General features: G+C 52.4%; 1 protein-coding gene across 1 annotated transcript in view; it reads right to left on the minus strand.

Annotated features, from left to right (window-relative positions):
* ulk3 (unc-51 like kinase 3) overlaps window positions 1-14,107 on the minus strand; it is a 51,258-nt gene that overhangs the window by 26,416 nt on the left and 10,735 nt on the right. Inside the window, exons 5-7 of the mRNA XM_038784057.1 lie at window positions 12,144-12,287; window positions 8,221-8,303; window positions 708-883 (exon numbers count right to left, since the gene is read on the minus strand). Of these exons, the coding sequence (XP_038639985.1) occupies window positions 708-883; window positions 8,221-8,303; window positions 12,144-12,287 (403 nt within the window). The remainder of the gene's footprint in view (window positions 1-707; window positions 884-8,220; window positions 8,304-12,143; window positions 12,288-14,107) is intronic.

Consider the following 14,107-nt stretch of genomic DNA (forward strand, 5'->3'; position numbering starts at 1 on the left):
TGGCGTTGTGCTAAGATCATACGGTCTGGTGAGGCAGACCGAAGGGGGCCGAATGGCCTCCTCTTGTTCCTATTTTCGACGTGACTCACGCTGCAAAGCCTGGCAGTCGACAAGGGAAGGATTTAATCTGACATATTGCCCACAATAAAATACTGAGTCACACGAGGAGGCAGCAGGAGAGGCTGTTTTAAGGGGGGAGACAGGCCGAGAGGTTTTCAGGGAGGGGTTTTCCCGGAGATGGGGGTCCGGGGGGCTGCTGGAGCGATTCAAATTAGGTCGTCAAAGCCAGAAATAGAGGAATAGAGGCTGGGGAGGAAAGCGGGTGACTCAGCCCCTACCCCTCCCCCCCCACCCCGCCCCGCGACCGAGTCCCCCACCCCCACCCCCCGCGTTCCCCCCACCCACCACCATGCTTCCCCCCCCACCACCGCGTACCCCCACCATGCTTCCCCCCTCCCCCCCACCCCCACGTCCCCCACCCCCCGCCATGCTTCCCCCCCCCGCGTCCCCACCCCCAGCATGCTTCCCCCCCTCCCCCCCGGTCCCCCACCCCCCCCGTGTCCCCCACCCCCGCCATGCTTCCCCCCCCCGCGTCCCCCACCCCCACCATGCTTCCCCCCTCCCCCCCCACCCCGCGTCCCCCACCCCCGCCATGCTTCCCCCCCACCATGCTTCCTCCCACCCCGCGTCCCCCCACCCCCATTAACAATGAAGTGGATTGGCATACGGCCTTTTCCAGACTGTCAGCCCCCGGCATGTGATCCAGGTCCACAAGGGGGTGCGTGAAGAACTCCTCAAAGATTATCCTGCGTTCCGGATCCCTCTCCAGCAGCCGGACCAGCAGATCCCTGCAGTCTCCCGAGACCCGGGCTCCTGGCGGAAGCTGCAATTAAACGAGAGGGCCGTGAACACCCGAGAAAAGGGCAAGGTCGCCGGGAGAGCTGGCGGAACAGGGGATCAATAACAAAAAAAAAACACAACAGCAAGAGGCAGATTAATCATCCCGGCCTCAATTCACAACACACAGACCTGTGGTGTAGATACAGCCACAGTGCTGTTAGGGAGGCAGTGAAGGAACGGCCGATATATTTCCAAATCAGGATGTTGTGTGGTTTGGAGGTGAACTTTCGGGCGGTGGTGGTGTTCCCCATGTGTCTGCTGCCCTTGACCTCAGAGTCTTACAGCACACAAAGAGGCCCTTCAGCCCATCTTCTCTGTGCTGGCCTACAAGCACCCATCTACTCTTATCCCATTTCCAGCACTTGTCTGCTCATCTGAAAGCTGCTTAAATACTGGGAAGACTCCGCCTCGACCACAGTGAGTTCCAGATTTCCACCACCCTCTGGAATTTGGAAGGTGGGTTGCTGCCAGTATGTCGCTGGTGGAGGAAGTGGATGTTAAAGGTGGCGGATGGTGTAGCCAGCCAAATGGGTCCTGGATGGTGTTGAGCTTCTTGAGTGTTACTGGAGTTGCACTCATCCAGGCAAGTGGATGAACCTTCTTCCCAGCCTGGATTACACCAGGATTCCAACTAATCAGCAGTTCACCCTCTTGTCAACATCTTGGGGGAGGAGGGGAGGTTACCATTGACCAGAAACTGCACTGGACCCAAACATATAAATACTGTGGCTACAAGAGCAGGTCTGAAGCTGGGAATCGTGCAGCGAGTAATTCACCTCCTGACCCTCCAAAGTCTGTCCACCATCTACAAGGCACAAGTCAGGAGTGTGTTGGAATACTCTCCACTTGCCTGGATGAGTGCAGCTCCAACAACACTCAAGAAGCTGAACACCATCCAGGACAAAGCAGCCCCGCTTGATTGCTCCCCCTTCCACAAACATTCAAACCCTCCACCACCGGACACACAGTGGCAGCTGTGTGTACCATCTACAAGATGCACTGCAGCAACTTACCAAGATTCCTTAGACAGCACCTTCCAGACTCACGATCTCGACCATCTAAGGTTGTCGGAGTCCCAGGTGACCATAGGCTGACTCGTGGTGATTTAACCCGAGGACCATCTAGAAGGACAAGGGCAGCGGACACATGGGAACCCCACCACCTGGAGGTTCCCCTCCCAGTCACTCACCACCCTGACTGGGAAATATATCGGCCGTTCCTTCACTGTCGCTTGTGCAACATCCTGGAACTCCCTCCCTAACAGCACAGTGGATGCACCTACACGACTGGGACTGCAGCGGCTCAAGAAGGCAGCTCACTGGCATCTCCTAAAGGGGCAATTAGGCATGGGCAATAAACGCTGGCCTAACCAGCGACGCCCACATCCCGTAACCGAATGAGAAAAGAAATTCACCAGCTTCATAATTCTGGGTCTGAGAGATGCTGCAGCGATTGGAGGTCAGTCTTGAGGCACATCGGAAGTTCCCTTTCCAGCGCTGCGATTTGATGTTGGCCTTCAAATCCCCCTCCCCCCGTGGCGCCTGGGTCAGTGACAACCCGCAATGAGTCAGTCTGCAGATTCCTGGTGCCAAAGGCGGGAAAGTGCTGAATTTGGTCACCCACATCGCCTGTTCCACTCCTGCCTGCTTAAACCACCCTCTGGTGGTGACACCTTGCACTGCAGCCCAAGGCTGCCACCTAGTGTCAGGATGCGGTTAAGTTCCCAGTTGGTGTTAGAGCAGTTAAGTGGACGGTCTATTTATCGCATTAAAATACAGAAGATTCTGAAGGTGTTTTGACCGGGTGGACGCTGCAAGGTTGTTCCCGCTGGAGATGGTGAGGGGGTGGGGGGTGGTTCAGCCTCAGGATAAGGGGGCCGATGATTAAGGACTGAGATGAGGAGAAATTACTTCACTGGAAGGGTTGTGAATCCCTCAAATTCTCCACCCCAGAGAATTGTGGGTCCTCCATCATTGAACATGTTCAAGGATGGGACCAGACAGATTGTTGGGTGTCTCAGGAAATTAAGGGATATGGGGAGCGGGCGGGGAACTGGCTTCGAAGCCTAAAATCAGCCAGGGTCGTATTGAATGGTGGAGCAGGCTCGATGGGCCGAATGGTCTCCTCATGTTCCTATTTTGCAGCGCATGACAGTGCTGCACCCAGAGTCATTCATATCAAATCCTCAGAATCCCTACAGTGCCGAAGGAGGCCATTCGGCCCATCGTGTCAGCACTGAACCTTTGAAAGAGCACCCTATCCATGTCCAACCCGCCCTACCCCAGTAACACCACAACCTTGCCTGCACTGTCCCCGGACACTAAGGTGCAATTTAGCGTGGCCAATCCACCCAACCTGCACAGCTTTGGACTGTGGGAGGAAACTGGAGCACACCCACACAGACACGGGGGGAGAAAGCGCACACTCTACACAGACACACTCCACACAGACACTCACCCGAGGCTGGAGTCGAGCCAGGGTCCCTGGCGCTGCGAGGCAGCAGTGCTAATCCCCGTGTTGCCGTGCAGCCCTCAATAGCTGGCATGACACGGAGTCCAGATTGGGAAATCAGTGAAACGTTCAGCCTTTTAGATGAATGCTGTTACCCGTGCTACACACAAGAGCAGTAGGAAAGTAACTGGGGATTATTAACGCTAATTCGGGCGGCACGGTGGCCTAGTGGTTAGCACAACCGCCTCACGGCGCTGAGGTCCCAGGTTCGATCCCGGCTCTGGGTCACTGTCCGTGTGGAGTTTGCACATTCTCCCCGTGTCTGCGTGAGTTTCGCCCCCACAACCCAAAAATGTGCAGAGTAGGTGGATTGGCCACGCTAAATTGCCCCTTAATTGGAAAAAATAATTGGGTAATCTAAATTTTTTTTTTTTTAAATTAACGCTAATTCACAGCTTCGCGCTGAAGAGCAGGGATAAGCGGACAAGGCAGAATGTGACAGAATTAACATCAGATTCACACTCGTAATGGTGTGAGCCAGGGAAATGGCTAGCCAGATACCTGGGCAGAATAGCCACCAGCAGAAATGAGCTGGAGGTGCCATAAACACAGGTAAAGGTACTGGATATATCCACTTGCGGCAACGGTGTTGGTTCATGCAGTCAGCTACGGCCCTTGTAGGTGCACCACTGCCTCTAGCTCAGTCGGTTGTGGGTTCACATCCCTATCCAGACACTAGAACAGAAAATCCAGGCCGTCTCTCGCAGTGCAGTACTGAGGGGGTGCTGCACTGTCAGGGCTGCCGTCTTTTGGGTGAAACATTAAAGGCCCTGCCTGCCCTCCAGAGGGGCACATTAAAAAATGCCATGCCGCTACTCTCAACGAGGGCAGAGGAGTCTTCCTGGGCGCCACGAAGCCAACATCACAAATGCTGACGATTCGATCATTATCCCGTTGTTGCTTGTGGGAGCTTGCTGTGCCGAAATTGGCTGCTGAATTTCCAGCCATTCATCTTGATTTCATATCAGAAGTAAAGTGTGACAGCACGAGATTGTGAAAGGCGCTGTATAAACGCTCAACATCCTGGGGGTTCCCAGTAACTGAACTGGACCCAGCCATATAAATACTGTGGCTACAGGAGTACGTCAGAGGCTGGGAATCCTATGGTTACAATGTCTTGTGAGAGGTTGAATGTCTTGCGAGAGGTTGAATGTCTTGTTAAGAGGAAGAAGGAGACTTATGTCAGGCTGAGGAAACAAGGTTCAGACAGGGCGCTGGAGGGATACAAGATAGCCAGGAGGGAACTGAAGAAAGGGATTAGGAGAGCTAAGAGAGGGCATGAAAAATCTTTGGCGGGTAGGATCAAGGAAAACCCCAAGGCCTTTTACACATATGTGAGAAATATGAGAATGACTAGAGCGAGGGTAGGTCCGATTAAGGACAGTAGCGGGAGATTGTGTATTGAGTCTGAAGAGATAGGAGAGGTCTTGAACAAGTATTTTTCTTCAGTACAAACGAGAGGGGCCATATTGTTGGAGAGGACAGCGTGAAGCAGACTGATAAGCTTGAGGAGATACTTGTCAGGAAGGAAGATGTGTTGCGCGTTTTGAAAAACTTGAGGATAGACAAGTCCCCCGGGCCTGACGGGATATATCCAAGGATTCTATGGGAAGCAAGAAATGAAATTGCAGAGCCGTTGGCAATGATCTTTTCGTCCTCGCTGTCAACAGGGGTGGTACCAGAGGATTGGAGAGTGGCGAATGTCGTGCCCCTGTTCAAAAAAGGGAATAGGGATAACCCTGGGAATTACAGACCAGTTAGTCTTACTTCGGTGGTAGGCAAAGTAATGGAAAGGGTACTGAGGGATAGGATTTCTGAGCATCTGGAAAGGCATTGCTTGATTAGGGATAGTCAGCACGGATTTGTGAGGGGTAGGTCTTGCCTTACAAGTCTTATTGAATTCTTTGAGGAGGTGACCAAGCATGTGGATGAAGGTAAAGCAGTGGATGTAGTGTACATGGATTTTAGTAAGGCATTTGATAAGGTTCCCCATGGTAGGCTTATGCAGAAAGTAAGGAGGCATGGGATAGTGGGAAATTTGGCCAGTTGGATAACAAACTGGCTAACCGATAGAAACAGAGAGTGGTGGTGGATGGCAAATATTCAGCCTGGAGCCCAGTTATCAGTGGCGTACCGCAGGGATCAGTTCTGGGTCCTCTGCTGTTTGTGATTTTCATTAACGACTTGGATGAGGGAGTTGAAGGGTGGGTCAGTAACTTTGCAGATGATACGAAGATTGGTGGAGTTGTGGATAGTGAGGAGGGCTGTTGTCGGCTTCAAAGAGACATAGATAGAATGCAGAGCTGGGCTGAGAAGTGGCAGATGGAGTTTAACCCTGACAAGTGTGAGGTTGTCCATTTTGGAAGGACAAATATGAATGCGGAATACAAGGTTAATGGTAGGGTTCTTGGCAATGTGGAGGAGCAGAGAGATCTTGGGGTCTATGTTCATAGTTCTTTGAAAGTTGCCACTCAAGTGGATAGAGCTGTGAAGAAGGCCTATGGTGTGCTAGCGTTCATTAGCAGAGGGATTGAATTTAAGAGCCGTGAGGTGATGATGCAGCTGTACAAAACCTTGGTCAGGCCACATTTGGAGTACTGTGTGCAGTTCTGGTCACCTCATTTTAGGAAGGATGTGGAAGCTTTGGAAAAGGTGCAAAGGAGATTTACCAGGATGTTGCCTGGAATGGAGAGTAGGTCATACGAGGAAAGGTTGAGGGTGCTAGGCCTTTTCTCATTAGAACGGAGAAGGATGAGGGGCGACTTGATAGAGGTATATAAGATGATCAGGGGAATAGATAGAGTAGACAGTCAGAGACTTTTTCCCGGGTGGAACACACCATTACAAGGGGACATAAATTTAAGATAAATGGTGGAAGATATAGAGGGGATGTCAGAGGTAGGTTCTTTACCCAGAGAGTAGTGGGGGCATGGAATGCACTGCCTGTGGTAGTAGTTGAGTCGGAAACGTTAGGGACCTTCAAGCGGCTATTGGATAGGTACTTGGATTAGGGTAGAATAATGGAGTGTAGGTTAACTTCTTAAGGGCAGCACGGTAGCATTGTGGATAGCACAATTGCTTCACAGCTCCAGGGTCCCAAGTTCGATTTCGACTTGGGTCACTGTCTGTGCGGAGTCTGCACATCCTCCCCGTGACTGCGTGGGTTTCCTCCGGGTACTCCGGTTTCCTCCCACAGTCCAAAGATGTGCAGGTTGGGTGGATTGGCCATGAAAAATTGTCCAAAATTCTATGATTAACCTAGGACAAAAGTTCGGCGCAACATCGTGGGTCGAAGGGCCTGTTCTGTGCTGTATTTCTCTATCTATCTATCTACTCACCTCCTGACCCTTCAAAGTCTGTCCACCATCTACAAGGCACAAGTCAGGAGGGTAATAGAATACTCTCCACTTGCCTGGATGAGCGCAGCTCCAATAACACTTAAGAAGCTCAACACCAACCAGGGCAAAGCAGCCCCGCTTGATTGCTCCCCCTTCCACAAACATTCACTCCCTCCACCACTGACGCACAGTGGCAGCCGTGTGTACCACCTACAGGATGAACTGCAGTTAGCACTGCTGCCTACGGCGCTGAGGACCCGGGTTCCATCCCGGCCCCGGGTTACTGTCCGTGTGGAGTTTGCACATTCTCCCCGTGTCTGCATGGGTTTCGCCCCCACAACCCAAAAGATGTGCAGGTTAGGTGGATTGGCCACATTAAAATGTCCCTTAATTGGAAAAAATGAATTGGGCGCTCTAAATTTATTTTTAAAAAAAGATGCACTGCAGTAACTTGTCAAGGCTCCTTAGGCAGCACCTTCCAAACCCACGACCACTACCGTCTAGGAGGACAGGAGCAGCAGGTACCTGGGAACCCCGCCACCCGGAGGTTCCCCTCCAAGTCACTCACCGTCCGTACCTGGCACGATATCGTGTCATTCCTTCACTGTCGCGGAGTCAAAATCCTGGAACTCCCTCCCTAACAGCACTGTGGGTGTACCTACACCACAAGGACGGCAGCCGTTCAAGTTGCCGACTCACCATCAACTTCTCAAGGGCAATTCGGGATAGACAATAAATACTGACCGAGCCAGCGATGCCCGCATTTGTGAAAGAATAAATTCAAAAGGTAAAATACTGACGGGGTGGCTTTCACCCACAGAACTCCACCCACACCTACGGGGGAAGGGGAGGGGGGGGGGAGGGATTATGAAGGGAGCCGGTTGACTCGAGTTCCATTTCCCATCGCAAGGTGAACTGAGATGTCTCCATTAAAACCGGAAGCTCTACGGATGGCCAGATTTTGGATTGCGAATGAAGCTGGTGTTTCCCACACTCGCTGCCCCGCTGCTCCCAATAAAACTCAGGATGAAGCTGCCGCTGTTAAGATTCTAACCTCTCTCGCGCTCCGTGGCCTCGCCCTTCCCCTGTCACCGTAACCTCCCGCGACCTGACCACCGTCCAAGATCCCGTTCGATCCCCCAATTCCAGCGGTGCCCCCCCCGATTCCCAATCGCGTGGCCGTGCCTTCAGCCGCCTGGACCGCCAGCCTCAGAACCCCCCCCCCCCCTCTCCGAGTCTCATCCGTCAGGACACACTTCGAAACTTCGCTCTTCCACCGTTCACCTGCCTCAAAACCATGTCGTAAAACTGCTGACTCGGGTCCCCTCCCGCGGCACACTGTGGTTCAGTACGCTACACGAATGTGCTTTTTAAAAGAAAGTTGTTGTTATATTCTTAGCTTGCAAAAAGAAAAACCTGCCACACACGCACATTGTACCCCACCTCCACAGCACCGTCCACAGTCACCCACCTCAATGGCTCTATTACTCCGAATTTTCTCCTCCAGCTCCATGAACGACTTTGACGCAAAGGGCGGGCGTCCAAATAAAGCTTCTGCATTGGAAAGAGAGCACAGCAGAATCAATGAGGCCCCCTCCACACCTCGGGACAGCAGGACACCCCCCCCCCCCCCCCCACCCCTCCACACCTCGGGACAGCAGGACACCCCCCCCCCCCCCCCCCCCCCGCCCCTCCACACCTCGGGACAGCAGGACCCCCCCCCCCCCCCCCCCCCCCACCCCCCCCCCCCCACCCACCTCGTCTCCAAACTCGGGGGCCAGGGACCACTCGTGGGCAAAACGCTCCGAAACTGGAAGATCACTCGAGAGCAGAGCCGGGCTCGGCAGACGGAGGGGACATGCCCCCCGCCTCCCCGCCCCGCTCCCGTGGTAACGTCACTGGGTGAGTCATCCCAGGATCCAGGCCACTGCTCGGGGGACGTGGGTTCAAACCCCAGCAATTCATTGAAGTTTAAAAGAAAAACAAAATCTGGAATTGAAAAGTAGACTCAGGAATGGGGGTCATCGATCGTTGTAAAAACCCATTCAGTTCACTAATGTCCTTTAGGGAAGGAAATCTGCCGTCCTTACCCGGTCTGGCCTACATGTGACTCCAGACCCACAGCGATGTGGTTAACTCTCAACTGCCCCCTCCAGGGCAATTAGGGATGGGCAACAATTAGGGAGCGCCGCACTGTCAGAGGGTCAGTACTGAGGGAGTGCCGCACTGTCAGAGGGTCAGTACTGAGGGAGTGCCGCACTGTTAGAGGGTCAGTACTGAGGGAGTGCCGCACTGTCAGAGGGTCAGTACTGAGGGAGTGCTGCACTGTCAGAGGGTCAGTACTGAGGGAGAGCTGCACTGTCAGAGGGTCAGTACTGAGGGAGTGCCGCACTGTCAGAGGGTCAGTACTGAGGGAGTGCCGCACTGTCAGAGGGTCAGTACTGAGGGAGCACCGCACTGTCAGAGAGTCAGTACTGAGGGAGTGCTGCACTGTCAGAGGGTCAGTACTGAGGGAGTGCCGCACTGTCAGAGGGTCAGTACTGAGGGAGTGCTGCACTGTCAGAGATCAGTACTGAGGGAGCGACGCACTGTCAGAGGGTCAGTACTGAGGGAGTGCCGCACTGTCAGAGGGTCAGTACTGAGGGAGTGCCGCACTGTCAGAGGGTCAGTGCTGAGGGAGTGCCGCACTGTCAGAGGGTCAGTACTGAGGGAGTGCTGCACTGTCAGAGGGTCAGCACTGAGGGAGTCCTGCACTGTCAGAGGGTCAGTACTGAGGGAGTGCTGCACAGTCAGAGGGTCAGTACTGAGGGAGTGCTGCACTGTCAGAGGGTCAGTACTGAGGGAGTGCTGCACTGTCAGAATTACCACTTTCAGGATGAAATATTTAACCAACTACCTCTCCCACGGGCACAAATTCTACCCAATGTCCAGCAGTCATCCCTCGATCAGATGATCATATTACAATAGTGACTGTATATCGATTGAGAGGAGCTTCGAGATGTCCTGGGTTTGGCAGAAGTGCGACCAAAATGTAATCGGTTCTGAGCCTAGAGAGGGCCTGTGGCACCCTCTAGTGGCATCTGAGTAGACAGCAGTCTGTACAGCTCATTTCCTCCACGATTCTGTCGGCATCAACTTGTCTTCTGCCTTCACCTCTGCCCGGATGGTCCGGTGGAGAAGGTACCGGGCCTTGTATCCGGGAAGCTCGGGATCGGATGTGCGCCAGTTTTTGGGTATTTTATGGATATTGGGTTTAAATAAAGTAGGAAAAATAAAGAATGGATATCTCTCCAGGTTCAAATGTAGCCAGTGATTGGGTCTTTCCGGACTTCGGGATGGTGAATAAAGAGCCCGTACCTGTCAAACCTTTAATCCATGCTCCTTCCTGTCCTTTTCACATCAATCCCACTTTTATTCTGTACAACAAACACTCCTCCAGCTCAGAATGAACCGGGGAACCGTTATACTGCCAATAGGTCCCAACTCTTTCCCCCTCTGAATCTCAAAAACAGTGCACTGCCTCAACCTCCCTTCCCCCTCCAGGGCCATTCGGCCCCTCGCGTATGTTCCACCATTAGGTCACGGTTGATCTGTGATCGAAACGCACACGCCCACCTTTGTCTCCAAATTGCTTAATAACTTTGGCGAGCAAACACCCATCAATTTCAGTTTTTAAATGATTATTGATGGAGCATCAATTGTCATTTATGGGAGGGAGTTTCCAAACTTCTCCCACCCTCTTGTGTGTAGAGTGTTTCCCAATTTCAGTCCTGAAAGAAACAGTTCTAATAATAATCTTTTATTATTGTCTTGAGAGGCGACTTAATAGAGGTTTATAAGATGATGAGGGGGATAGATAGAGTGGACGTTCAGAGACTATTTCCTCGGGCGGATGTAGCTGTTACAAGGGGGCATAACTGTAAGGTTCAGGGCGGGAGATATAGGAGGGATATCCGAGGTAGGTTCTTTACTCAGACAGTGGTTAGGGTGTGGAATGGACTGCCTGCTGTGATAGTGGAGTCGGACACTTTAGGAACTTTCAAGCGGTTATTGGATAGGCACATGGAGCACACCAGAATGACAGGGAGTGGGATAGCTTGATCTTGGTTTCGGACAATGCTCGGCACAACATCGAGGGCCGAAGGGCCTGTTCTGTGCCGTACTGTTCTATGTACAAGTAGAATAATGTACAATGTACATTAACGCTGCAATGACGTTTCTGTGAAAATCCCCTAGTCGCCACATTCCGGCACCTGTTCGGGTTCACAGAGGGTGAATTCAGAATGTCCAATTCACCTAACAAGCACGTCTTTGTGGACTTGCGGAAGGAAACCGGAGCGCCCGGAGGAAACCCACACAGACACGGGGAGAACGTGCAGACTCCGCACAGACAGTGACCCAAGCCGGGAATCGAACCCGGGACCCTGGAGCGGTGACGCAGCAGTGCTAACCACTGTGCTGCCTCTGCTCCCTCCTCATCCTCCACTCTCCAAAACAGCAAAAATAATTCATCTCTATCTGTCCCTTCAGGTCCCATTTTAGGTAAAAGGTAAAGTCGTGGGCTATTCAGCCTCCTCGAACCTGCTCCGCAATTCAGTAAGATCGTGTCTGATCTGCTTGCGATCTCACTCAAACTCCACTTTCCCTCCATAACCCCCCCCCCCGACTCCCTCGTCCCTCAAAAATCAGACTGCCTTGAATAAATTCAGGGGAGCAGCCTCCAATGCTCTGAGCGAGGGAATTCCCCCTCTCGAGGTGGGGAGGGGAACTTAAATTCTCGTCTCCTTTATTCAAAAGCATCGACTTCTCATTCCTAAACTGTGTCTCCTGGTTCTAGTCCTCCCCCCTCCTCCCCGACCCACGTGGAGACATCCTCCTAGTACCTACCCCCTCCCCCCCCTCAAATCCCCTGCGTTTCAATAGGTTCACCTCACCAACGAGACAAGGCACGTGCAGTCCAACAAGGACTTGGCAAAACTGAAGCAACTCCCATCTCCTGCTGGGGATGGTGGGGCCACCAATGATCCCACCAGAGTTTCCACTGCCCTCTTGGAGATGGCGGCGCAGTGATGTCGTCGCTGGACTGGTAACCCAGAGACCCCCCGGGTGATGCTCTGGGGACCCCGGGTTCGAGACCCGCCGTGGCAGATGGTGAAATTTGAACTCGAAATTTTCGGATGACCACGAAACCATTGCCGATCGTCACAAAACCCCCCCATCTGGGTTCACTAATCCCCCTTTCGGGAAGGAAATCTGCCGTCTTTACCCGGCCTGACCTACGTGTGACTCCAGACCCGCAGCAAATGTGGTTGGCTCTTTTTTTTTTTAAAAAAAAGTGAAAATGCCCTCTGAAATGTTGATGGGCAATAAATGCCACCTGGCACCCCAGCTCACCGTACAGGATAACGCCCACTGACCACAAGTCCGCTCGAGCATCATACTGCTGCCGACAAACCATCTCGGGCGCCATATACAAAGGGGATCCGCGCAGAACATGTTTCTCATCCCAGGGCGACATATGTTGGGCGAAGCCAAAGTCTGTAGATAAAGACATCAGGTTAAAGTCGGGATCTTCCAGAGGGCAGCGTTTTTTTTTTGCTGCATTAATAAATCGGTAGAAGAACGGCAAATTGCATTTATATAGCACCTATTGAAAATCATGGCGCTTCATTGGAGTGTTAACACAGAGCGAGCCACATTGGGGGGGGGGGGGGGGGGGGGGGTATCGAGACAGGAGAGACAGATTTTCAGAAGTGTTGGGAGTGTTGTGTAAAGAGGCAAGTCCAAGAGACGATTTTGAGGAATGTCGATGCGACAAAGGATTCTCAATCGCAATGGAAAAGTCAAGGTTGGGTACACAGAGGCAGCACGGTGGCCTAGTGGTTAGCACAACCGCCTCACGGCGCCGAGGTCCCAGGTTCGATCCCGGCTCTGGGTCACTGTCCGTGTGGAGTTTGCACATTCTCCCCGTGTCTGCGTGGGTTTCGCCCCCACAGCCCAAAAGGATGTGCCGGGTAGGTCGATTGGCCACGTTAAATTGCCTCTGAATTGGAAAAGATTTTTATAAAGAAAAAAAAAAGTGGCTTCGGTCGATGATAAACACCAAAGTTACATCGGAAAATGAAATCCAGGTTAGACTAAGAGGTGTGACCAGTGATTTAGGGTCGTGTCCCGAAGCAGCGAAATGACACTGAGAAAGCAGACGGAGGACAGTCAGAACAGGAAGACAAATCACAGAGTTAGATCAAAAATGGGAAATTCAGGAATCAAAACGGCTCAGTACGACTAGAGAGAGAGAGACAAAGACAGCCAAGTGTGGACACTGGCGGCAGACGGAAAGGTGGCAGTGTGACTGGGCTAGGGAGCCAGAAGCCCAGGCAGGTTTACTGGGGTCAGGGGTTCAAATCCCACCCCAGCAGGTGGCGGAATTTGAATCCAATGATTAAAATCTGGGATTGAAAAGCCGGTCTCAGTAACGGTGACCATGAACCCATTGTCGATTGTTGTAAAAACCCATCTGGTTCACTAATGTCGTTTAGGGAAGGAAATGTGCCGTCCTTACCCGGTCCTGTCTACATGTGACTCCAGACCCGCAGCAATGTGGGTGACCCTCTTTTTTTTTTTAATTTTAGTTTTTCCAATTAAGGGGCAATTTAGCGTGGCCAATCCACGTGCCCGGCACATCTTTGGGTTGTGGGGGTGAGACGCACGCAGACACAGGGAGAATGGGCAAACTCCACACGGACAGTGACCCGTAGCCGGGATCGAACCCGGGTCCTCGGCGCCATGAGGCACTAGTGCTAACCATTGCACCACTGTGCCACTCCAATGTGCTTGACTCTTTTTTTATTTTAAATTTAGAGTATCCCATTATTTTTTCCAATTACGGGGCAATTTAGCATGTCCAATCCACCTACCCTGCACATCTTTGGGTTGTGGGGGTGAAACCCACGCAGACACGGTGAGAATGCGCAAACTCCTCACGGACAGTGACCCAGGGCCGGGATTCGAACCTGGGTCCTCAGCGCCGTAGGCAGCAATGCTAACCACTGTGCTACCGTGCTGCCCTATGTGCTTGACTCTTAACTGCCCCCTGAAACGGCGTGACTGGCCGCTTAGGTCAAGAGCAATTAGGGATGGGCGATAAATCCTGGCAGTTGCCAACGTCACTCACATTACATGAAATAAAAATAAATCAGGAAGATTACCCCCAGTGTCCTAGTCAATATTCATTCCGCAACTAAAAAAGATTCTTATCGTGTTACTGCGACTTGGAGCTTGCTGCATCATAACAATTGAAAAACAACTTTCTTGACTGACTTTTGGGGCATCCCCAGGTGGAAAAAGGTGCTATATAA

Source organism: Scyliorhinus canicula, chromosome 24 (assembly GCF_902713615.1).
Source record: "Scyliorhinus canicula chromosome 24, sScyCan1.1, whole genome shotgun sequence".
Taxonomy (NCBI): Eukaryota; Metazoa; Chordata; class Chondrichthyes; order Carcharhiniformes; family Scyliorhinidae; genus Scyliorhinus; species Scyliorhinus canicula.